The 24,747-nt window shown below is 35.7% G+C and overlaps 3 protein-coding genes across 5 annotated transcripts; 1 reads left to right on the top strand and 2 right to left on the bottom strand.

Annotated features, from left to right (window-relative positions):
* Window positions 1-1,312: 1,312 nt before the first annotated feature.
* Window positions 1,313-12,323, bottom strand: LOC111491697 (protein starmaker-like). 2 transcript variants are annotated; one of them, XM_023140685.1, is made up of 14 exons: window positions 11,956-12,323; window positions 10,560-10,763; window positions 10,286-10,467; window positions 7,910-8,036; window positions 7,608-7,805; window positions 7,032-7,070; window positions 5,935-6,807; window positions 5,723-5,833; window positions 4,973-5,046; window positions 3,481-3,532; window positions 3,200-3,286; window positions 3,080-3,123; window positions 2,440-2,514; window positions 1,313-2,366 (listed from the first exon to the last, which is right to left on the bottom strand). In XM_023140685.1, the coding sequence occupies exons 1-14, from the start codon at window positions 12,055-12,057 to the stop codon at window positions 1,796-1,798; spliced, it is 2,739 nt and encodes a 912-aa protein (XP_022996453.1). In that variant the 5' UTR covers window positions 12,058-12,323; the 3' UTR covers window positions 1,313-1,795. The 2 variants fall into 2 exon arrangements, with proteins under 2 accessions (XP_022996453.1, XP_022996452.1); XM_023140684.1 differs by having other exon boundaries at window positions 5,935-6,822; window positions 11,956-12,322.
* Window positions 12,324-16,704: 4,381 nt separating this feature from the next.
* LOC111492023 (U-box domain-containing protein 13-like) lies at window positions 16,705-19,845 on the bottom strand. The gene is made up of 3 exons (XM_023141174.1): window positions 19,043-19,845; window positions 17,180-18,475; window positions 16,705-17,019 (listed from the first exon to the last, which is right to left on the bottom strand). Exons 1-2 carry the CDS (start codon window positions 19,639-19,641, stop codon window positions 17,545-17,547), a joined length of 1,530 nt encoding a protein of 509 aa, XP_022996942.1. The 5' UTR covers window positions 19,642-19,845; the 3' UTR covers window positions 16,705-17,019; window positions 17,180-17,544.
* Window positions 19,846-22,592: 2,747 nt separating this feature from the next.
* Window positions 22,593-24,152, top strand: LOC111491945 (probable CCR4-associated factor 1 homolog 7). Of its 2 annotated transcripts, none has more exons than XM_023141051.1 (2): window positions 22,593-22,826; window positions 23,031-24,152. In XM_023141051.1, exon 2 carries the CDS (start codon window positions 23,118-23,120, stop codon window positions 23,940-23,942), a length of 825 nt encoding a protein of 274 aa, XP_022996819.1. In that variant the 5' UTR covers window positions 22,593-22,826; window positions 23,031-23,117; the 3' UTR covers window positions 23,943-24,152. The 2 variants fall into 2 exon arrangements, with proteins under 2 accessions (XP_022996819.1, XP_022996818.1); XM_023141050.1 differs by having other exon boundaries at window positions 22,598-22,826; window positions 22,961-24,152.
* Window positions 24,153-24,747: the final 595 nt, after the last annotated feature.

The raw sequence follows: 24,747 nt of genomic DNA, 5'->3' as shown, positions 1-24,747 counted from the left end.
TTTTTTTTTTTTTTTTTTTTTAATAAGTTTCTAGAGACAATGATTCTTCCTTTTCAATTTATTTTATTTTTTTAAAATTACCCTAAGAATCTATTATTTTCTCCATTTTCTTAAAAATAATATGGTATTTTAATCGCATACAACTACGAAATCGAAAAGAATAATGCAAATGTCGAGAGATAGTTTCTTCAATATGGGAATCTAAGAAATTAGTATATTAAGAGAATATCGAAAATTTCTTAGATTCTTTAGTATAGACATTCTAGAACGTTCAAGCTTGTAGTAATTCAAATATTGAATTTTTTTTTTTAATAACTAACATTTGGAATATAGAATTAATGAAAGTGCAATATCTTCATGGAATCCACTTAGAGTATTCAACGTTGCCCAATATAATAATTGTTCCCAATTATGTTTTTAACAAAATTAGTTGTAATATGATATTAAGAATTAATGTTTCATCTCTTTTAATTTTGAATACGAAAAAGTAGATCATAATATGTGGTATTGGTCAACTCATTGGAATTGAATGAGCTAAGAATCTTTGGAGATCTCAGTACATAAGTGAGGCTTAGCAGTATCGGTTTCAAGCTCAAACCATTGGAAACGGAAATGCTACTTTCTACCTAGTGATACCTAGGTTGGAGCACGTTTGGTCGAATCGCAATAATTTTCTAATCCTAACGAAGTAATTCCTTCAAAGATCACAGGCATAGATTGCTCATGACTGAATCCTACACAGAAATAGAGAAAGTACATATCTAAATGAGAGTGACGGCGAAGATAGAAAAGAAATGACCTGTGAGAGGACAAGAGTTGAAGAGGTGAATAGGTGATAGGGGGGGTGGAAAGAAGCAGTAGGGGACAGCACTTTTGACGATCTAAGTTTGAATGTGAGTGGAAAAAGAGTGAAATAAAAACAAAAACAAGGGCAGTAGGGTGAGGTCAGAAGACAGAGCTGCAAATTACAGCACAAGAAGACGATGGCAGTGGGGACTCTCTGTGTTGTCCAACATGCATTGATGATGCCAGATCTGGTAAAAAAAAAACATATTCAACCCTTCAAATTCAGTCAAGTACCAAACTTTCCTAAAATTGCAAATTTAATAATTCTATCTTCATTTCCAATCATTTCTTTCTTCCAACACTTTTCCCCCCCTTCTGATTCAGTGAAGTATAAGAAAGCTTTAACCTTTCATGACCTATTTCAGGATCGACAGATTCGTGCACGTAAGTTTATATGTAAATTTAACGAATCTATAATCTAAGAAAAAACGAACACACAAATAAAGCTATACAATGCTCCAAAGGGTTAAGCTTCCAAAGGCATTAATCAAATACCAGATGTTAGGTTAACAATTACTCTGAAAATCACCTAGGGAGTTAAGACGGTGGTGGTAAAACAGGAGATAAGAAGACAGAAGGGCCTAGAAAGGAAAGACCTCTGTGTTCTGAATCTGTGGCTTTGTTTCTCTAGTAAGCCAATCTTTGTTTGAGAAAAGCCAAGAGTAATAATACATATAGCTAACTTAACATTCTCTACTATTACCTCCCACAGGATGACATGAATTGCTGCAAACAACTACAAAGAGAACTCTAGCATACTCCTATAATTGTTGCTAACCTACCTAACACTAAGAATATATGACAATCTCTCGAAAACATGCCAATGAGATGAGATGAGATCAGATCCAGAGCAAGTTTGCTAAGAACTCATTGTAGAATTTGCAAATATGTAATGCAGACCGAGGCGAGAATAGACAAACTCCAACCTTTTTGGAATAGACATGGTGATTCAACCTTTTGACTCTATTCTTCTTTTCTTTCCCGGCTTAGATTCACTGCCCTGATCATTGGATGAATTTAGTGACTTTCCCTTTGAATTCTCCATTGTTTTCCCAGGAGCAGCAGAATTCTTCAAATCTCCACTTTCTTTTGATTTTGAAGATGTGAACTTAACCTTGGGGGAGAGATTGGCACTATTAGATTTATCGCCTGTTTTAGTAGTAGACTTTCCCTTTGAAATTGCAGGAGTTTTTGGAGTCTCTTGTTTGGACTTCCCTGTCTTCAACACGTCTTGCTTGGACTTTGCAACAACAGTAGGTGTAGTTGTCTCATTATCCTTCAATTTGCTAGTCTTGTGTGATTCAGCGTCGTCATTCTTCGACTTGCTAACAATTTTCGGTCCTGTGCTACCAGCTTTGCTGACAGTTTTAGGAGTGTTTTGATCCTTGGATTTGCTTACATTTGCAGGTCTTCCAACCTTAGGGGTATTCTCTTTCGACTTTCCTTCAACTTTGCTGCCACTACTCTGATTAGTTTTTGTAGCTACACCTTTGGATTTGCCGGAGGAAGTCGCTCCACCCCTAGAATTGAGTTTAACGATTAAACATCAAGAACCATTATTGAGAAAGTGAACAGTTGTGGAATAGCACTAACTTTTTTGGTGAGACGTCCATCTTTCCTCGCTTAGCAGCCTCGTTGGCATTTAGTTTCGCCTTTTTCTTTTGAGGTCTGTAACAAAAGATAAGAGAATCGATATAAACAAGATCAAATGCCAACAGCCCTATCCATACATGTCCAGGAGAGAATTCCTACAATATCATGATCATATATATTCATAAATCACCAATTGCATGAGTACAGGCATCACAAGTTTTCAAAAGTCAAATGAAGTCCAAGTTCCAAATTTCTTGGTAATTTAAACGAGCTTCATACTCGTGTTGAATTGACTATAAAGATATTCCCACAATACAAGGCTAGAAGATATCAGAACAGAATAGATATGCAAGATCAGCATATCATCGAGCACATTAACTGCACATCACACATCATATCTACCTGAGTGAAGAAACTCCATATATCCCTAGTTAAGTAAAATATGAACCATCAAAGATTATTAACATAGTCTAAGTTATTAACTGCACATCACACATCATATCTACCTGAGTGACGAATAAAGGTGGCAATTTGTACACGATGTTAACTTTATACGATCGACTCTTTCCACAAAGGAAGACCACTAATATACCATATTTGGGAATTAATATTGAAAACTAATGTAGTCAGCAGTACATACGTCTCTGCTGCAGATTCTGATCTCACTAGATCTGCTGTTTCCTCCTGTTGTCAGACAATTGAACCTCGGGTTAGAGAATCTTAGATGACAAGCAAAACACACATTCACACAGCCACCTACCCGTTCAGATCCAGAGCCGTCGTCAATATATTCCCATCTCTCCTTTTTAAGATTTAGTATTTCTTCATCTCCATCCGTGTATAAAACCTGCATACATTGACCCATGTAAAAAATACCAAAAACCTATGCATAAACATTCAAGTGTGCATATGCATATGCACAGCTGTATATAACATACAACACACGTATATGTACTAAAATGCATGAATGCATGCAAGCCATAGTAACAAAGAAGGAACAAACAAACAAACCAACCTAAGATTCCATAAATGATATCTTACCTTGTGCTTCCTTTTTCCAGGATCAAAAGATTCGACTACACCTGCATAAAACCTGTAACAGATAGGAGATGTCACGCAACAAATAACAAGAAATTAAAGGGCCAGCATAATTGTTCAACCATGGAAATATGGCGATATTAACAGAACAAAAAAAATGAAAACTCAGCAGAGTTCAAGGGCTACCGTTCACTAATCATAATAATGCACCGGAAGGACTAATGTGAAAAATGTGGTCATTAATAAGCAGAAAGCATTCACCTTTCAACCGACTGAAGAATTGAGAAATAACTAACATGACTAAAAAGAACTCATAATGTAGAACATAGAGTAAGGGGAACGTTAAAACTTCTTTTTTATGTAGTTAACAAACTCAAAAGGCCTGTGTGAAAATTCTTGAGGGAGATCATGGAGGATGGTAGTGGGTTTTGTCTAGAGACCTAGGAAATAATTTCTAGATATTGATGCAGGGAGGGTTTGAGATCAGTCATTTCATTTACAAGAAAACTGGCCTCCCAACCAAATGATTATCACGTTTCCCTTGACCCCAGATTCTTTGTGGCACAAGATCCATCATATGGGTATCATTTCAATGGATGAGACAGAATTTTACCTTGATTTCTTAACACAGAAATCTTCCAAAATCAACAAGTCTGCAACTAGGGTTGAACCCAGCTCCAAACAGGATCATACACACAAAGATAAGAATCCTGAACACTGGTATGAATAGGAATCTACTTATTGAACGGATTGAATAAGAGTCAACTTCCCTCCTTTCACAAAGCCAAGATGGAAACCCACCTAGGGTTGCAGCCTAAAGGAAGCCCAAGGCAGAACAGAAGAGACCTGGCATGAGCAGCTAGAGAAGAGTTCAACTTATAAGATGCACAATTGATGCCAAGGACCTAAGACCCCATATAAGCTCAAACACAACGAATGTGATTGATATTTACACACGAGTTCCCCCAAAACAAAAGAAATTAGTATCAACTGCAAACTGCAGATATAACAGTGAAGATTCTCTCCCCCCACCTGAAAACACTTGATAGCCCCTCTCTTTCCACACCAGTGGCAAGTAATCTACTAAGAATATCCATCACTAATATGAAGAGAAAGGGGAAAGAAATCCCCTTTTTAACCCCTTGAAAAACTCCACTTTATTTCTCGGTTTTTCGTTGTTATGGAATATTTCACAGTACAAACCCAAATTTAAATCCAAGATCTCCACTTCCACCAGAAACCTTTCTTTCCATGGAGCTTGTCCAAAAACTCTCAATCCACATGATCTTGAGCTTTTTCAAAATCACTTTTCAAATCCTAGTCCTGACTTTGAATAAGACACTAATTAAATGAGGTGCCCATGTGGTCGCGTGCAAAAATAATATAAATTATACTTCTGCATACCATATGTCCACTACAATTTAAGTTCATCATATCATGATACCATACATCAAAGACACCTAAAAAAATTAGAGGAGACACCATTGGTACTTACATGCGATCCTTTGGCCACCACACTTTTATCTTTGAACCAACCAAAGATTCATCAAAATCCTTGGTTTCAGACTCCTGAAAATGACAGTAAGTGAAACTAAGATTTAAGTTTCCAACACAACAAAGAAGAGTGCAATGGGCCAATCACCAATGTTGCTTTAAGATCATATACAACAAAGAGGCAGCAGTATTAAAAACCAGAAATAGTATTACAGGATAGCAAATGTAGAAGTTCAAATATCCATTATTTCATCACGTTTATAGGCTTTGGGTTATTTGGTTATGTATTGTTTGCGTTTCGCAAACCCAAGATAAAGAACTTTGGATAAATCAGCTGATGTCTATAAAAGCAAACAAGCATTTTTTATCTTCACAAAATGCTCACAAATGCACTCAAACAAACACACTAAAGGAACGAATTATGATCTGACATCTAATCAGGAAAATACAAAGAATTCAGTAATTCTTGTATATATGTAAACAAACGCAAGTTGAATAAGAACACACTAACTACGACGCATCGATGGCAATAAAAGCAGAGTCATGAAGAACAACTTAATATAATAATCATTTTTTAAGAGCACAAGAGCCTCCCAACCAATTAACTTAAGAGAGTTTTTTTTTTTTTAACATTCACGTACTCACATCAATACAATGATTGCAACATTACTAAATTTATTCTCTAAGTAGGTAAGAAGTTCCTCCTCCATAATGACATGGAACTAATTAACATTATACAGTATGAACATACTTTTTCTTTGCTCGGAGTTCGTTTCCTCTTGGAAGCTGGTGTTGTAGTCTTGTCCAAGATCTTCTCATCTTTGGTGGTTTTTGAGGTTGGTTTCAGCACAGGTGTTGCTTCCTAGAAGAATAACCATAATTCAACCAAGCAATTACTAGTGCATCAACGGGGATAAGATTTTATCATTAAGCCAAACATAGATTTAACACTGCTTCAATCACCTTTTTATCATCATCATCTGACAAATTTTTAATGGTTTTTCCAGAAATAGATTTCAACAATCCCTTCTTTCTCTTAGCCTCCGATTGTTTTAAAGATTCACCACTACTCTTACTGGCTCCACCTCCCTTCCTAGCGGACTGTTTCAACGTCTTAACTTCAGAATCACTAGCAGTATCACTTTCCCTTTCTGCTGCATCTTCAGCTGCAGTCTTAGTATCATCAGAAACTCCAGCTGGAGCCTTCTCTTCACCATGTGAAACGATCTTTGCTCCTGACTTATTCATTCCATCAGATGCTTTTTTTGAAACTTCTGCAGATGATGCCACCACCACTTTAGCTGGGTTTCCCTTCTTCTTTGCCTGTACAGACTTATTGTTACACTCACTGGGAACGCTTCCACTAAGTGAAGATGAAGCAATGTTTGCTGATTGAATCTCCATAGCCTTGGGTGAAGAAGGCTTGGCATCAACCGCATTTTCTGAAGGCAAGTTTTCAGCAGTCCGGTCTCCCCGAGGAGAACTAGGATGGTCACTACGGCTTTCGTGTTCTGGTTGATTCTCAGATTCCTTCAGAGCATCAACATGAGGAACTGCTGTAGATTTTGCGGATTGTTTAGGTTTTCTGCCTCTTTTCCTAGGGAGCTTTTCAGATCTTTCCTTCACATTGCTAGCCTTCTCAGATCCCAAATTAGCAGGTTCAGGACTTTTGGGTGATTTCACCTCTTTGCACTCCTGACCACCATGTTCTTCCTTCTTGTGCACCAAACTAGAGACAGAGACATATTCACCCCCCTGTGCAGCTCCATTGCTCTTAACTGAGTCATGATGTTTCTCAACGGCCGAGTCAACTCTCTCAGGTGTGGCCACTTCTGTCTGGTTTTCTTCAACCTGATAGATATCGTATCATTTTACTCCATACCAGTTAAATAAAATTAACCACTTTCTACATACCAACCTAACATGTTATATTTTGCATATGTTATCTCACTTGCATAAGAAGACTATAAAGAACTGTCTGTTCTAACCAGAGAAGAAATACTTCATAAAATTAAATCAGGAAAGAAAACACATTAAGAAGCATTGCACGGTTGCATTACCTCATCCCCAGACGTTCTAACGCACTGGCTCTCAGCAACCTGCACAAAGTTTCAACAGATAAAAATGCAAAAACCATTTAAAATTCAAATTCCAGCAAAGATGTCAGCATCATACAAAAATCACTTTTGTCGAGGCTATATTTATCTAATATGCTGACTCGTGGGTGTAAAATAGTATTATAATCAGAATCTCAAAATTTTAAAATAAAAAAAATAAATAAATAACCCAACCTCTGTAACACAGAAACTCATGGCAAATTCAATTTCACAATCATGTATCCTATAAATTTAAAAATGAGATAGATTATATCCATGGAAAATTTGCATGAAATAAACACAGTTGCAAATATTATAAAAGATTCTAATGACTTGTCTCCCAGCAACAAACGGAGAGAAAAGACCAAAAGAACTTTGTTTTTTTATGATACCAAGTCTAGAAGATATAAAATCTCATTTGTACAGTACTCAACAGTAGGAGGTGGGTGAATGGTATAACTATTAGTGAGACTTGAATGGTACCCCAATCTTAAAATAAATTGTTAAGAATACTCAACTAACAATTATATAAGAACTTACCACGTTTTCACCAGCATCGTTAAGATTGCTTGGCTCAAGAGAGCCAGAAAGATCTTTGCATATGGAAGCAATAATATCACTATAATCATCAAAAGAAATTCCTAAGCTTTTTACAGCTTGAACCAAATAAGGTTTGAGCTTGGTAGAACAGTTATCAAGAACTCTCTCTCCTAACTTCCGAGCAATAGGTAGAATTTCCTGAAAAAGGCATTATAGGATTCAACAGACAATCAAAGGGGACAATATTAATAACTAAAAAAGAGAGATAAAGGGAAAAAAAATAACAACTCAAAGCACATCACCTCATTGTCCTTCTTCACACTTTCTAAGATCGGAGAGAGGAGCTCTACAGCTATGTCTTCACTTTCTTCTAAGACAAGGCTCATAATTGTCTCCATTGACGAAAATACATTCTCTGGGTGATAATCTCTGGATGAAAAATACTATAAATGAACTTAACAACATAGGGGAAACCAAAGTTTCTAAAATTAGGACTTCCAACTCGGCAAAATAAAACCTGCTAGGTCCTCACAAATAAGAACAAGAACAAAAAGGGAAAATGAAAAATAAAAGATGTTCAACTAAACTACTGGGAAACAATGGAAGCAATCTATTAGAAGGAAAATGTTAGACCAAAATTGAGTAGATCGATGGCCTACAATTTTACAAACAAAACCTAAGTGGTATAGTATCATACAAATGAGATCAAATCAGAGAACAAAGTACGAAGAGATTCTTTGGTGGTCTGTTTAGTCAGAAATTAATAGCCGAAACATTGTTTGCATATAAGAAATTTTCTTTTGTAAAACTTTTATTTGCCATTATTACTATGAAATCACATAAAATTTTACTCTTCAAACACCAGGGAATAGTTCCTTGTTACTGCAGTCATCTTAGCTTCAAATTACCAGCAACTTATTAAAAGAATTGGCATAGCAAGCTATATGCCAAGACATCATTACAAATTATAAACTTGGCCCCTAGGCTGTCCTCTTTTTGTTTTGATTAATATCATAGTGTTTCTTGTCTAAGAAAAATAACAATTATAGGCAACATATTGCAAAACAATATTCAAACAACCCATTCTACAATTGCATGAAAGTATTTTAATGCGCAAAGGATTTAGACTAAAGAACAACCAAAGCAACTCCATTCCATTCAATAAACGACTAAAACTGTAGATTTGTGTCTAGACTCAAATATAAGTCTTTTATCTTTTAATTATATTTTCCTTTTATAATTAGTTTCCTTTGAAGAAATTTCTCTGGAATTATATTGGTAGTAACCAAAACAGAACTAGAATAGTATTGAAATATAAACGATAAGAACTACAAGATAAACCAAGTGTTTCAAGGTACTTGGACCCTCTCCTCTTGAGATCTCTCTCAAGCCCTAATTCACTCACCAAGATAAAGCCTACCTTTTCCAACTCCCTCTATTTATAGCTAATACTATAACAACCTCCCTAACTAAATACTAATATACCCTTATAATACTCTAATAACATTTCTATCATTATTCGCCCCTCAAACACACCTTGTTCTCAAGGTGTGGTTAGCAAAATAATCTCATAATGGCGGGGGAAAGATTAAACTGTAACATGCTTCGGCCCTTTTTCAGCTTTCTTTAATGAAAACCTAGCAGGTCAACATGCTAACGACCAAGTGCAACGGCCGACAAACTCAAGTAAACCCATCAAAAAATAGGCTCCAAGCTACAACAGCATAATCACACAACAAAAGAATGCAACACAAAGGCCCCATCAAGTTGGGAACCCTTCTTGAAACCCTATTAAAGGTATTAAATCTACCACAGAGAACCCGTTAGACAAAAAACTTTACCTAATTCAAATTTTCACCTTCCACAATGAGTCAAAGACCTATTCACTCAAGGGAGAAGGGTTTGCATGGAAAAGAAAAAAGAATTTACGCGAGAACCCTTCTAAAGGACAAAGGTCTCAAATATGAACATTCTTCTCCCAAGGTTATAACAAGCTGCCTAAGCATCGATAGAAAATTGATCACATCCCCCATTTCACCTTTTGACAAGCACAACTAAATCCCAACGAAGGAGAGGACAAAGCTGAGATAGAACAACTACAACAAAATGATTCTTCATTGAGGATAACTGATATAAGCCAGATTCTTACTTGTTACCATCCTTGAAGCAATTCTTACCTCACTCAATTACCAAACTCAGTGCAGCTCAGCATCTATACTCACACTCAGGGATAACAAAAGAAATCTCTATACCATATAAGAAGCTTTGAAAAAGTATAAGGGACATTTCTTTATTCATAAAGGTTGCCTACCAACCAACCCAACCATCAGCCCATGACACTAATTAACACAGACAATAGTTAAAGGCCAGACTTATTACAATATGGTCAACTAATTCACCATATTATATTTTCCATTGAGTTTTTCTTGCCAATCCTTCATATGCACTCAAATACCACAGCTATATATCATCCAAAGCAACCATTATAATAGTCCATACTTCGTTCCTTTTTTCATCTTCTCTAGTATAAGTCAATTTCTGATGAAGTACAGAAGTCTTGTGGTATTTCGCATACCATAGAACTTGAATTGTGGGAAGATTAATATTTGTCACAACTGTGCGCTTACAAGTAAAAATTTAAAAGGAACTAGATTTCAAAATAAAATCAAGTATGATACCTTACTGTCTTAAGGAAATGTTGGAACATCTCAATGATCAATCCATCACATTCCAAATCCAGCATGACCACACATGATCTGACCTTTGCAACGGTTTCAAGAATGGATGCCCTCTTTGCATATGATCGACTAGACTTGTCAGAGAGATTTTCAAAGGATGATACTATAAGATGAAATACCTCCTGTACAGCAGCATACATACAACTCTTTAGAGATAAATTTGATATGTGGGGAATTGACATCGTATCCACTCATAAACCAAATTTCTAATTACCTTCATTTGCTCATCATTGTAAGGGGCATCAGGTGCAGTGATCCTAGTTATTTCACTAATGCATGTAGCAACTGCAACTTTGACATCAATATCCGAATGTCTTAGAAGTTGATCAGAAATCAGGGCTTTCAGTGATGGAGTAAGCGCACTCTGCATTGATTTTGAGGGGGATTGTTCAACCCTCGCCAGCAAACTCTCTATTTTCTGCAATCAAGCAGATTATTGTGAAGTTAAAAAAAAACATGTAAAAAGCTACCTATCATAACCACGAAAATTAAGATCCATTTAGATAAAACTTATAAATACCAAGGACCTAGTTAAGCACCTAATATTTCATTAAATCTCAATTCACCCGAAGCAAGGAAAGAGAAGAGAGAGGCCAATTACATTAGCAGGAAAGAAAAAGAAATAAGGTGGAAATACTGAACTATATAACTGGTCTTAAAAGCATGAATCCTCATTACATTATGACCCATTATCCATATTCCTGGAAGTCTTAAAGAAGACATACAATCTTAACCACTCCCTCCTGAACAGTTCTCAAACATTCGCATTACTTTCAAGCCAACAAAAGTGATACTCTAACTAATGCCACCTGCTAGATCAATGTGGAGTTATAATATGTCAGCCTACCAGCAGTATGTAGATAAACTTGAATAGAAGTGGATCAAATTATCTCCTAATTTAAGTGGTTCTACTCGAAACCAAAGCCTTCAGATGCATAAAAGAAACTAGAAGAATTATATCTAAGAATCAATTCAACCTCTTTCTTTTAGCGAATGAAGAGGTTTCGAGTAAGAAAAATCTTGTGAAAGGTGTTGTTTCAAACTTAATCGTCTCTGGTGTGAAATAGTTAAATAACAGCTACAAGATTACAAAACAATGCAGTACTATGCACAAACCATCACTGGAAATACCTTCCTATATATACTTTGAACAACTCATAAGCTCTCTTCTATAACTATGCACCACATAAGCAACACAAGCAGATTTCAAATACAATTTCCGTAACTTATTTCCCATTGATGCCCACAAAAGAACACACTCCACCGATAATATTAGAAGACCAGCTGCACAACTAATTCATTCTGCAATTTCATTCAAAGTCGCGTTTATAATACGTAGACATTACTGTACACGCGGGTCTCGAATGTGGTAAAAAGTCGGGAACTTGCAACACATGGCAAACAAGACAGAACACGGTAAATTGTATAGAGGAAACCAATCGAGCATCAAATGTCAGCGTAAACGGTACAGAAAAAGAAAATTCAAAGACAACATTCTACCATGTTGAAAAACTAATTCAACAATACACAATCCTGAGGGAAATTCCCAAATTAAAAAAGAAAAAACCCCGCACAGAAAGTATAGAGAAGAAAAAAACGGAAAGGCTTACGTCGAGAAGAGGTAGAAGTTCTTCAACTGAAGTAGGAGGGTCAACAATCTTATTGCCAGCTTCCAAAAGCTGTTCTTCGACATCCTTGTCAGAAGACGCCATTGTTGGTCGGTTTGCAGCTTAAGCTTCCAGATCCTTCGAAGTGCGGAAGAGTTGAGTTCAATTGAAGTTCATGGAAGCAGAGTAACCCACCGAATCGGATGGGAATGTGGAGAAATCGGATAGAAATGGGAGGGAAAACGAGTGGGGAGAAGCTAGGGTTTCTTTTTTTTATTTTTTTTTGTTGTTCTTGATAGATATAGAGAGGGAAAAAATGAGTGTTTCGAAATGCTGGTAAAAATAAGACTATCCCTTCAACTCTTTGTATTAAAAACAAGCTTAACTCCTATGTACACTCCACGACGCTCTCTCTTTTATTTAATATTTTCTCTTTTTCTTTTTCCAGATTAAATAGTTTGGACTTTTCCCGATCTCTCAATTTGGGTTAATCCAGTTTCAAATCCATTTTTTATTTTTTTATTTTTGTCAATGAAACTACCCGAAAATATGATTAAAAAAATTAGTATTTTTTCTCACATATATATTTAATGTGGGAATGATTAAATGAAATGTTTAAATATTTTTTTTATTAGAGTAAATACCATATATGATGTAATAACTTACCCACTATAGATATGGTTTGTTTTAATCCGTAAACGTGAGTGAAATTGAAATGTTTATTTCCCCTCTCCAACAAACATTTTATGTGGAAACCATTTCTAATATACGTGATTTAAAATCGTGAGATTGATGACGATATGCAATGAGCTAAACCGAACAATATCTGCTAACGTAACCTCGAACTGTTACATATGAAGATTTGAAAAATCATTGTATAAAGGTGTTAACTAAGGCATATATATTCGACTAAAGCTTGTTAAATACTATATTCTATCATATATAAAAAAAAATATTCCATGCCCAATAAAACTTGACCTTTTAAACAACCTTATCCTAATAAACGGTGTATTTTAGTGGATTTATATAGGCTTCTCTACTGAACCTCGGTTTTTTTTATCTCATTCATCCTTGTCAGATCATTGATTTTTGAGACTTTATCGGTAAATAGGTGTTTGGTTCTTTCACACACGAGGTAAATAGGTTCAATAGCTCTTCTCAGGGTAGCATCGCCCAGGCCAGGTTGAGAAGGAAGGTCAGGGAATAGATAGAGTCAAAGGAAAAAGACGAAGACAGAGTCAACTCGGTAAATAGGTAGGTGTTTGGTTCTTGATCCAAAAACTAATTGAACAAAGTAAAAGACACAAAGCAATACTCCTTATTAATTTATTAATGAGACTGAACACTAACCGTTTCTTGGATTGTAAAATAAGAAAAGGTCAAGCTCCTTCACCTATTCTAATTGGATTGAAAACGGAGAAAACACAAAAGTCTTATACCACTCCCGAAACTAGTCCAATCCCCGTCCTGTCCCGAGTTTTTTTTTAACTTAGTCCAATACCATAGATTTTACTCTATATAATTGAATTGGGATTGGATTAAAACTTTATTATTTAGTTAAAATAAATATAAATATGAACTGTGATATAAACTTAATAAATACAAATATAAATGGTGATATAAACTTATTAAGGTTTTATTTAGTTAAAATAAATACAAATTATTGAATTTATGAATGATTGAAAACTGAATTTATTTTAAAATTTGTATTTATTTTGTTTTTATTTAATTATGTTTTTTTTTTTTTTTTTTTACGGTTTATTATCCACAAAAACTTTGATTTTTCAAATTCTATAATAAAATTATCTTATATTAATTATACCCCTATCAATTCTATTAGTATGAGGATATATTAATTATTTGTAATATCGGATTATTTGGGTTAAAAAGTTTGATTTAAAAAAAAAACATCCATAAAATATAATATTATATTTGAATCAAAATTCAGTATTTATGGTTAATAGATTATGATTATTAAAAAAATTAATACGAGAAATTAAAAAGAGAAATCAGTATTCATGTTGCATTAAAAAAAATTCGAACTATAAAGAAGACAGTTTGTGAAATTCGAGACTTTATTATAAGTGAAGATATGTATTGAATTTTTCCATTCGAATATAGCCTCATAAATAAAAATATCTTGAATAAGTAAGGACGATAATGGAGGAGAAAAAAAAAAAAAAGGTGAAATATTGGTGGGCAAGTCGTAAAAATCAGAGTAAAAGTTGATTCAGAGTTGAGAGAAGATGACAAAGATTTCTTTGATGAGAAATGTAAGAGGAAAAGCAATACATTTGCAGCTGTGGCTCAAAAGGGTGGCTTTGTTTAATTTCTTCTTCAATCATACACATCTCCATCTCCGACAATGTCAGCTGCTCTACCACTGTAAACCCACATTCCATCTTCCTTTGTCTGCATGCCCTCCATTAATCTTGGAGCCTCACCCACACCCCTACAATTTGCCATGCAACCTTATTTTTTCCCTCTAGTATGATATTGTCTACTTTGAGACTAATCTTTTATACCTTTGTTTTGAGTGTGTTCACTTTGAGCATATACTCTCGTATCTTTGAGCATATACTCTCGTACCTTTATTTTGGGCCCCCAAAAGTTAGAATATTTTTTAATTACAAATCCATGAACATTTCTTAAATTAGACTTTTATCTTCAACACTTTTTACACTACTTTGAGTGAATAGCTCGTGGGACTTTCATCATCCAACATTTTTTACCCTACTTTGAGTGAATATCTCAAACGACAAACTTCTGTTTCTTAAAGGGGCATGCCTGGGCTCAGAAAGGCTTTCGATGTTTTGATCCTTCTTCTCGTTCTCGCCGTCCCTCTTTCTTACCTTCCATGAGCACGAGTTCTGCTATTCCCCCTGATTTTAGGCCTATTGGATCAGCATCTTCTGGATCTTCTTCACCAGTGGTTTTTCCTACGCCTCCCGTGCGGGGAGTCAGAGTCCGAAGGGTCGCAACCCTCTATTGAGCAGCCAGCACTTGCACCTCGCTCTTCTAATAATCTAATCAATTAAGCCAGCATCTTTCTCATCTTCTAGTAACGACCAGTTGCCTACGGATTCCCCTTCATCCTCTATCGCAGCGGAGCCATCTCCATCTCGGGGCTTGAATGGGTTTCCCCGACCAGCAAAGGAAAAGTTCTTTCCCTATATCGGGCCCGGGACATTCAACAATGTAACTGACCCCAATGTTATGCCCTTTATCTATCCCCCAAAAAAGGCCCGGATCCCCTAATGACCATAAACATCCAACCACCTAAATTTTAGGTAAAGTAAACTAAAAGATCTATAATAAGAATAATGCTATATAAATTAAAATGTCAGAAATTCAAATATTTACCATCTTGGAAGAAAAAAAATCACAAAAAATCACCTTCCCTTAACGAAGACAAAGCATTGAATCCTCATTAGTTGATAGCAATTGAACATTAGCTGAGAAAATGTCGGACAAGTTTTTAGTTAAAAAATAAAGAAAAGGAAAGGAAAAGGTGACGCAAAAAGCATCTTAGGAAAAAGAAAAAGTTGCCTAAAAATGTTAAACATTGGCTGATAATTGAAATGGCAAATGGCAGCCAAGTCGTGAGCACATGTACATTTTAGTTCACAAATCATGTCACCACGACAATGGGTACCAAAATTATTCTAATATTCAAATATTATTAAAACCCCACCATACCAATTATATTTTAAAAAATAAAAGGAAAACCATTTTTTTTTAACCGAGTCAACCACAACATTAAATTTTGAATTTAAAAGAAAAAGTAAATTTACACTTGCTATACTCCAAAAAATAAAAAAAAAATAAAAACTAAAAGAGACCAAACATAATTAAAAGAAAACAAAATGAACAATATTTTTTTAATCACTTTTTAAAAAAAGAATTAGGATAATATGTGAGATATAAAATTGGCAGGAGCGGTTAAAGTGGGCAATAATACTTGATGGGAAAATAACTAAAAGATTAGTAATGAGTACCCCTTTTTGCTTTTTTTTCTTTAATGGGCAGACTTACCTATTTTTATCCTCACCTATACTCTCTAATTTCCGGTGGTCCTCTGCCCTTTCTTTTCCTCTACCTCAATTAAATATGCAACTGTCCTAGAGTTCAAAGGTTAAAATCCATTTACTCAATCCTTTCGATCCCGAGCAAGGACCTAATTCATGTAACTGAGGGTAATGGTAACAGGTTGTATCTCCATCTTATCAAATAATAATAAGAAGACAAATTAGCTTCTAATTAGTGGCAATGAAGTTCTTGGTAATTAAGAAGGGGGAAGGAAGATCTCCACTCATACGGTGTTCCCAAGGACTAGGAAAATCGAAATAGCGAAATTCTTGGGTCATCTCAATGGGTTTAGAAACCACATGTTTCTTTGGATCAGAGTTGAAGAAAAATAATGAGCTGAGATTCGTCTCAAGACCTCGATCTACGGGTTTAGTTGCCTAGCTCTAGCTACAAAGTGAACCACAATGAATAATTGTGCTACTAAATCACATTTAGTTTGTATGATTTCCTTTTGGAATCATATAATAAGTCCATCCACTAGAGGTTTCGATTCAAAAGTTCAAATTATTAATCCTTACTTCCACTAGTGAGAAAAGTCCTTTTGTCTCACATAGATTTTGTTATCGTTACACAGCTAATCTTGTGATGTACGATGGGAGTGGAATTCTTCAATGACATTAATAAAAGGAGACCCCACTAGCAGACCAACCCATCAGAATTTGAACATAGAAAATAGCTAGCCATTTCATATCACAGCTGTGAGATGAATTTGTCAAACCACATGGAATTATAGGTCAAGGGTTCACAAACTGTTCATAGTAGAGAAAAATATGATCTAAAGTTGCTACAGGCCAACAGGAGAAACATATACAATATGGGGCCATCACAAAAGTAAAGAATAAGACAGAACTGCAGCACTAATAGAATAATGAGTTCACCCAATTCTATATTTACAAAACAATACCTCGTGCTTAAGACATCCCTTCCACATTATTTTGCCTCTGCCAACAACAGCTCAGCAAGTTCCCTGCTCCAGATCTGTGCATGGTTAAAAAATGGATGAGAAAATATGTTAATTTGAACATAGGTCAACTGGTTGAGATTTGAATTTCACAAGTTTCGTGAAAGCGACTGACACTCGTTCCAAGAGGCCTGGCCAGCAAAGGAAAAATATGAGATATGCATTACATTACATTACATTTTAAAGGGGCCACCGAGGTAGGGTGGATTGTGATGGTGAGTCGAACATGGCCCACTGAGCAGTACCCCAAGCTTTGTTATGCTCAGTGAAAACAGCCACCGGAATTCCGGAATTTTCAATTTTCAGACAATTCCATGGCCAAGGAAGCTATCGAGGGATTTGGTTCTAGATCTGGTTGTTGTCTGAGGATTGAATTTGGAAGCAGAGGTAGGTCCTTTATTTAATTTTTACACTAACCAAAGAACTAAAAGGCTAAACCACTACTCTAACGAAACTGACTGCTATTTAATAACTTAAAAGAGGAGGCTAATTTCTTCCTGATGATAACACTACGTACAGATCTAACATGGTAGTCTAATATGCTAAAATGGTAGGCTTTTCGAAGTTGAACTCGCGGTAAGCGACTTAAAATGCTCTGAAGGAGCAAAATCTTGAGGCAGATTGGCCCTCTTCACAATTTTCCTCATGTTGTACTGTAGACTCTGTTGGACTAGTTGCTTCACCGCCTTTTTCTCCACGCTCATGGCCTCTTCAGATTCTTCTGGGTACCTTTTAGAATCTGAATTGCAATTTGAAGAAGATGAAGTCCCAATAATGGGAGCAGACACTGCTGCAACACCCAGATTCCCACCAAAACTTTCAGAAACTTGCTTCCCTTTATCATATCTCAAGCACTCCAAAATCCTGGATGCTCTTTTCTGAGCCAATGCACTACCCAAGAGCGTTAATTCAAGAGAAGAAGATACTAATCCTGCTTCTACCATTGTCTGTCTTTCACCATATAGCTTGTGTGCCATCACCATTAGAACGTAGGACGCCTTTTCTTGACACCCAGGTGAATCTGTCCAGTTTAAGACATCAACTAATATTGGGAACGCGTCTGGAACGACACTTATTGCTCGTCTACCCTCTCGGGTTGATACCACATTGCTTAAAATTGAAAGGATCCTTTCACTCACTTCCATGTCTCCTAACATGTTAAGAAGAAATGGGATGAAATCCGTTTCTAATATTATTGAGATATTTGATACGGCGATTGAGAGATTGAACAGCGCCCTTAGAGCATCCTGCCGAGCCTGATTGCTAATTTTATGGTCGGTGTTTTGTAGGGATTTGACCAAGAAGGGAATCGCACCGGACGATCCAATTACGGGCTTGTTCGAATCCAGAGCGCTCAAGCCAAGAAAGTTTGCAATTATTGCCTCCGTAACCAATGAGTTTGATGCACTCTCTGATTTAATGAGCTTTAACATTTTGTGGATGACCCCCACTTTCACAATTGCTGCCTTGTTCCTGCAATGATTAGGACAAAACAACGTCAATGGAGTAGTAAGAACTTACTGGATACAAAAATTGAGGTTGAACGCATTGTAATTTATAACTGGAAGACGAAAGAAATAAGGAAATTGCTAGGTTTTTATTATTTTTTCCCCAGAAGGGTACATGAAAAGCAGCAGCAGGGAGACGAGAAGCTATTTCTCGAAATATGCAGCGCAGTACGTGGTCTCTGTTTTGGTTTTTACCAGAAGAAAGGAGTTGGATCAATTATCAAAGAGACTGCTACTCTGACTTGCCATTTTGAACGGAAGCGAAAAGCGGAAGAAGTCCCCTCAAGAAATCATAATTCAGAAAAGACAGTGACAGAAATAGGAGAAAAGCAGAGATGGTAATGGAAAATGTGGGGGAAATTAAGAAATATATGGATCGAGTAAATCAACTAAAACATGCATGCAGGAAACAATATGCAATAGGTTGAAATCGAGGGGAATTTTCAAGGAGAGTTTGAAACTGAGAACAGAGAAAATGAAAATCGACTGGCAACTATGAAGAGTGAAGAAATGGAATCCTAAAGAATCTTACGCATTGTTGCCAATTCCAAGGTTTAGCAGTGCGTAAAGCGCAGCGATCTGAGAGTGTTCATCTTCCAAATCAACCATCGCAACGAGAGGAGGAATGGCTCCAAGAAGAGCAAGCGTCCCTCGTATTACCAAATCCTCCTTCGCCATAAGCCTCACTTTGCTAGCCGCCGACTTTCGTCTCACCAAATCCTCCACCTGCAAATCCTCCACCGTGCGTTTCAACTCCTCCAACTCCTCCTCCTTCCTTCTAGTCTCCTCCTCATTCTCCGTCTCCATCGACTCGGCCAAATTCAGAAGATCCACGAGCTTCTCGGATCTTCCATTAGCCAGTTTCGGATTCCTCGGCTGCTCCGCCTCCTTCAAATCCCTAGAATCCGAAGCCGATCTGTTGCCCGTGCTCTGCTCATCATCCATCATCTCATCGTTGTACCGATGGCGGTACCGAGAACTCCCACCGCAACTAACAGCGTCATAGATTCTCCGACGGAATGCAGCTCCAGAAAACGCAGTACAGAACCGGAAGTGTCGAGTACCTGCATTGGCGCCGGCGATACCATCGATTACCAATGATCCGAGGCTGTTGGACTGACACTTGGCCATTACCCTATAACCAATTCTTACAGCGCACTACATTGCAAAGCAAAAAAACATAAGAAGAATCCGAAAACGGTGGCGGTGGCGGTGGCGGAATAATCCAAAACAGTGGTTTTCAGTTTCAGAAAGGATCGTCTTGTTCTTCTTCTTCTTCGTCCTTGGAAATCCCGCACTCCCTCAACTGTAACAGAGAGTCTAATGATTTTCCTCTTCTTTTTGGTTCCTTTTTATAAGACAGAGAGAAAGAGAGAGAGTTTATTTATTTATTTTTTCAATTTTTAAATACTAATAATAATATTATTATTACTTTTAATGTGTTAGTGACTTAGTGGTGAGTGTGGTTTGTTGGTAGGCCTCCGAAATAAAAACGCATTAAAATAAAAAAATAATAATCTAATTAATTTCGCAACGTGTTTTCTGTTCCTTTTCGTTTACCCCTAGAAAAAATATTATTCTTCAATCTTAACCATATTTTTAATTGAAAATAAATACCGTGTTTATTATTATTTTTATTTTTATTTACTAAATATATGCTCGATGAAATAATATTAAATAAATTTGCTCGAATTTATAACCAAAATAAATACATTAAATGGAAGAAAACTCCAAATATTTATCCATTTCTCATAAACAAGTATACAATTTATTTTTTCAAAAAATAAAATATATATATAAATATGTTTCTTTTCAACTAATTTTGTTTTATTTGTCGCGCATTTCAAAAAAAATTAAAATAATAACTAATTATAGTTTTCGCATTTATTTAAGACATTCTTAAATTATTAATAATTTTAAAAACAAAAAGAAAAGATTAAAATGGCTTTTTTAAGAACTTTGTAAGTTTAATTTTCATTAAAAAGGGGAAATTCATAAGGGTGACGTGGCATGTTTTAATAGGGATGGAAGAAATGGGAGAGGGGTGGGTTTGAATAGTGTGCGGTCATTTGCACCGTCCTTACCGTCCACCTCAATCATCTGCGTGAAAACCACCCAATCGGAGTGGGTCCCCCATGGACCATTGGCTGTCAAAAGTATTTTCTCTTTTTCTTTATTTATTTTTATCTTTTTCAGGCACTTTATTTTCTGGCGTTGGGTTCTACGAGACATTCAAACGTGGATGGGGCACCCAAGACCTAAGCTCTGACACTCAAAAAACATATATATATATATTATTATATTATAATTAGTTAATTTATAATCCTATTTAATATTTCTATTATTAGTATCATTTTTAGAAAAATATACACGATTTTTTAAAAATATAATTAACTCCCTCAAATTTTATAAAAAAAAAATATATAAGTTTCCAAACTATTTTTATTATAATAAGTATGCTTACATGGTTGTTATTTATGTGATTATTTAAACAGTGCTACTAACCGATAAACGTCGAAAAAAAATTCAAATTAAAGAATATTATATTTTAAAACTTTATTTTTAACGCTCCAAATTTGTTTTAAAACAATATTCAAAGTTTTTATCATCAAATTCATAGATATCTATCGGTGTATGCCAACAAATTATGCACACATATAAACAAAATTAAGACCCAAGATACAGTTGCAAGTCCATGTACGTTGTCGTCTTACTCATCACATCCTCTTGTCCACAATTTTATGTTTTTTTTGTAACGTTAACTCCCAATTATACTGTTTACACGTGCTTAATCTTTTCACTTAGCCTACTTATTTGACCATCTGGATTGATTTGAATAAAAAATCAAATTATATTAGTTGAGAATTAAAAAAAATAAATTACATTAAATCATAAATGTGTGCGTGATCTATTTTCGTTGTCTTATTACCCCTTAATTACAAACTTAACGCACGTTAATACTCTTTTTTTTTTTTTTTTTTTAATAAAAAACAAATAGAAAATTATAAAAAGGAGAGTGAATAATTAAAATTCCATTGCGTGAGTTCACAGCTGGCAATGATTAGAATGCTTTTGGCAAAATGACCTGTCACCCAATTGCAAAAACCTATTTTTCTTTAACCGTTTCTACCGGTTGCTTTCCTAAATGTAGCCCTTGATTTTCTTCACAATAGCTATTATTACTATTATTGTTAATAATAATAATAATAAAGATAGAAAAGAAAATAATTGGGTTTGGGCCAACTTTTGGCGGGCCGATTCCTATTGGGCCGTTTTGTTTTGAGGAATGGCCCAATAAAATACGATACAAAAATTTGAAAATAATTACCAAACAAGTTTGATTTATTGATTTTTAAAAACATAAAACAAAAATTATTATCATAAATCATAAATACTAAAAGCCTAAAATTAAAACGTTTGTGAAAGATTAATGCAAAAATAAAAATATGGGATTTTTAATATAATTTATTATTTGGACAATTATTTTTCTATGTATATACACCAAATATACATGGATTATTATTGTTATTATTTAATATGTGAGAATAAAGTCGTGAGTTGGATAATTTGGACTATGTTCATGGTTCACCAATTGATTTCTACATTAGAATGACACGTGGCAAGTTGACCCACCAAATTAATTTCGTATTTTTTTGAAATCAAAGATTATAGTAATTTTTAAATATGTATGGATTGGTATATGACGTGTCATCTTTTTGGGAAGGAAAAAAGTCGCATGCTTTGCACTGTAAACTGACTTAGATAATACACTATTAGAATATCGTGAATAAGACTTATCTAGTTTTTATATTTTATTTTTTAAAAAAATTATACTAATTTTTAGAAATTTAAATTATTTATAAAAAAGAACAAATTAAGAAGCCAGGAGGGATAATCTGAAATGGAAAAAGAAAAAGAAAAAAAAAAGGTAGAAATGGGAAGATATTATATACCGAATAAAGTTTAAAATTAAAAAGAAAAAGGCAAAGGAGAGAGGGGAATATTGAAGGGGGAAAGTGAGAACGGCGTCGTTTGATGGATGGACATGAAACGACGTCGGATAGAGGGGTTTGGTGAGTGTAAACCTGAATTTTCCCAGGTAATGTTTTAGGGGGAGGGTGGGTCTTAGCCGAACTGTGTGAAACCCTGTATCTGTGTGCTGCTGCTGCTGCTGCTGCTGCGGCTGCGCTGCTCATCCTCTCCTTTGCCTTGGTTGACCTAAACCACGCTGCTCTTCCATTTCTACCAAACCTCTAAATCTACAACTTTCTTCTTCTAGATCTGCGATTTTCAGCCATTAATTTCACAATTTCAAGGTCAGATCTGCCCACCCACTTCCCTTTTCTTTGCTTAAATCACTTCTTTTTCTAGGGTTCTATCAACACTCCATTCCTTCTCTTCTCTCCCCTTTTCCTCTACTTAATCTCTTCTTTTCCCCTCTACTTTTCAGATCTATTGGCTTTTCTTGACCGTTCTTACTCTGGCGCTGGTCTTCCGACGCCCCATCTGCTTCTTCTCAGATCCCGAGCCCTGTTCGTCGTATATTTTTTGTTCTCTCACTTGGGGTTTTGTCGTTTTGTCGCTCTGATCGAGTTCACCGTGGAGGGATGTCGATTTTACCGAAAGGCGATTCCATCCAAATCCGTGAGGTTTGGAACGATAATTTGGAGGAGGAGTTTGCGCTAATCCGTGAGATTGTTGATAAATTTAACTACATAGCCATGGATACTGAGTTTCCTGGAGTGGTGCTTCGCCCGTTGGGTGCCTTCAAGAATATCAACGATTACAACTACCAGACTCTTAAGGATAATGTTGACATGTTGAAGTTGATTCAATTGGGTCTTACGTTCTCTGACGAGAATGGAAATTTCCCAACTTGTGGAACCGATAACTTTTGTATTTGGCAGTTCAATTTCCGCGAGTTCAATATTGGTAGTGATATTTTTGCTAGTGATTCAATTGAGCTTCTGCGCCAGTGTGGTATTGATTTTCAGAAGAACAATGAAGAGGGTATCGATGTCAATCGTTTTGGTGAGCTTCTAATGTCTTCTGGGGTTGTGTTAAACGCTGATGTGAACTGGGTTACGTTCCACAGTGGGTATGATTTTGGTTACTTGCTGAAATTGCTCACTTGCCGAGGCTTACCAGAAAAGCAGGACGGATTCTTTGACCTGATCAATGTCTATTTTCCAGTGGTTTATGATATCAAGCATTTGATGAAGTTCTGCAACAGTCTTCATGGTGGGCTGAACAAGCTTGCGGAGTTATTAGAAGTGGAGAGGATTGGAGTTTGTCATCAAGCAGGATCAGATAGTCTGCTTACTGCCTCTACTTTTAGGAAGTTAAGGAATACCTTTTTCAATGGATCTATACAGAAATACGCAGGTGTTTTGTATGGTCTCGGTGTTGAAAATGGACAGCGTACTAATTGAAATTGAAGAGAATTACCAAGTATTTGTAGAAGTGTGAGACTTTTAGTTACTTCTGTACAATTTGGCTAAAGCATTGATGATGATTGTAACTGTTTTCCGCTTTCCTTCTCTGTAATAGAAACCTCCGACTGTTTTTCGCAGCTTGTGGTTTCTTGTAAATTATGGCAGTTAGTGTTTCAATAAGAATCTTAATGACGTTTCTTTGAATGAGTTTTCACTTGTTTTGTGAGCTTGTGTTCTTACATAGTCCTTTGGGTCATTAATTATGTAAGGCTCCAAAGCTACTTGGAATGATACACATTCATTGTTGCCAATCTATCATATTTCTTTAGCAACCGACTCGGTGATGAGAATTTTCAAGTCTTTCAACTGTTTTCTCCTGCTCTGATGATGTGACTGATTAGCTTTGTCTCCGTTGATTCCATTACGACAGATACTGATTAGCTTTGTCTCCATGGATTAGATTGGAATCTGATAGATACTGATTAGCTTTGTCTCCATGGATTAGATTGGAATCTGCTAGGAACTAACCGCCTGTCTCGCCCATTAAGTTAGATCAGTTTTCTGTCATATTGGACACTTTTTTGGTTTCAGTAGTTGTTTGTATCTGATGATTCTTCAAGGCCCTGTCTATTCTTTGATTGTTATCTGTTTGATTGTCTTGATGTTAATGGCTTATTTTCTTCCACTTCCTATTGAACATTTGCAGACTCTGTCGATACGTGTGTTTTGAGGTATCGTTGTAGTTAATGTTTCATTTGCTGGTATGATTATAGAGTTTAGAGTTAAACTGTTCTTTATCTGG

This window comes from Cucurbita maxima, unplaced genomic scaffold, assembly GCF_002738345.1.
Source record: "Cucurbita maxima cultivar Rimu unplaced genomic scaffold, Cmax_1.0 Cma_Scf00017, whole genome shotgun sequence".
Lineage (NCBI taxonomy): Eukaryota > Viridiplantae > Streptophyta > Magnoliopsida > Cucurbitales > Cucurbitaceae > Cucurbita > Cucurbita maxima.
Note: the sequence above shows the minus strand (reverse complement) of the source record. Positions and strands in the feature narration are given on the sequence as shown.

Excerpts from the sequence above, each read along its gene's own strand:
- LOC111491697 (XM_023140684.1), bottom strand. The coding sequence starts at position 12,057 with ATGGCGTCTTCTGACAAGGATGTCGAAGAACAGCTTTTGGAAGCTGGC. Across the intron at positions 10,764-11,955 it reads AACTTCTACCTCTTCTCGAC|AAAATAGAGAGTTTGCTGGC; the intron begins GTAAGCCTTTCC and ends GCTTGATTGCAG. Across the intron at positions 6,823-7,031 it reads TTAGAACGTCTGGGGATGAG|GTTGAAGAAAACCAGACAGA; the intron begins GTAATGCAACCG and ends GATATCTATCAG.
- LOC111492023 (XM_023141174.1), bottom strand. The coding sequence starts at position 19,641 with ATGGCCAAGTGTCAGTCCAACAGCCTCGGATCATTGGTAATCGATGGT. Across the intron at positions 18,476-19,042 it reads CTTGGAATTGGCAACAATGC|GAACAAGGCAGCAATTGTGA; the intron begins GTAAGATTCTTT and ends TAATCATTGCAG.
- LOC111491945 (XM_023141051.1), top strand. The coding sequence starts at position 23,118 with ATGTCGATTTTACCGAAAGGCGATTCCATCCAAATCCGTGAGGTTTGG.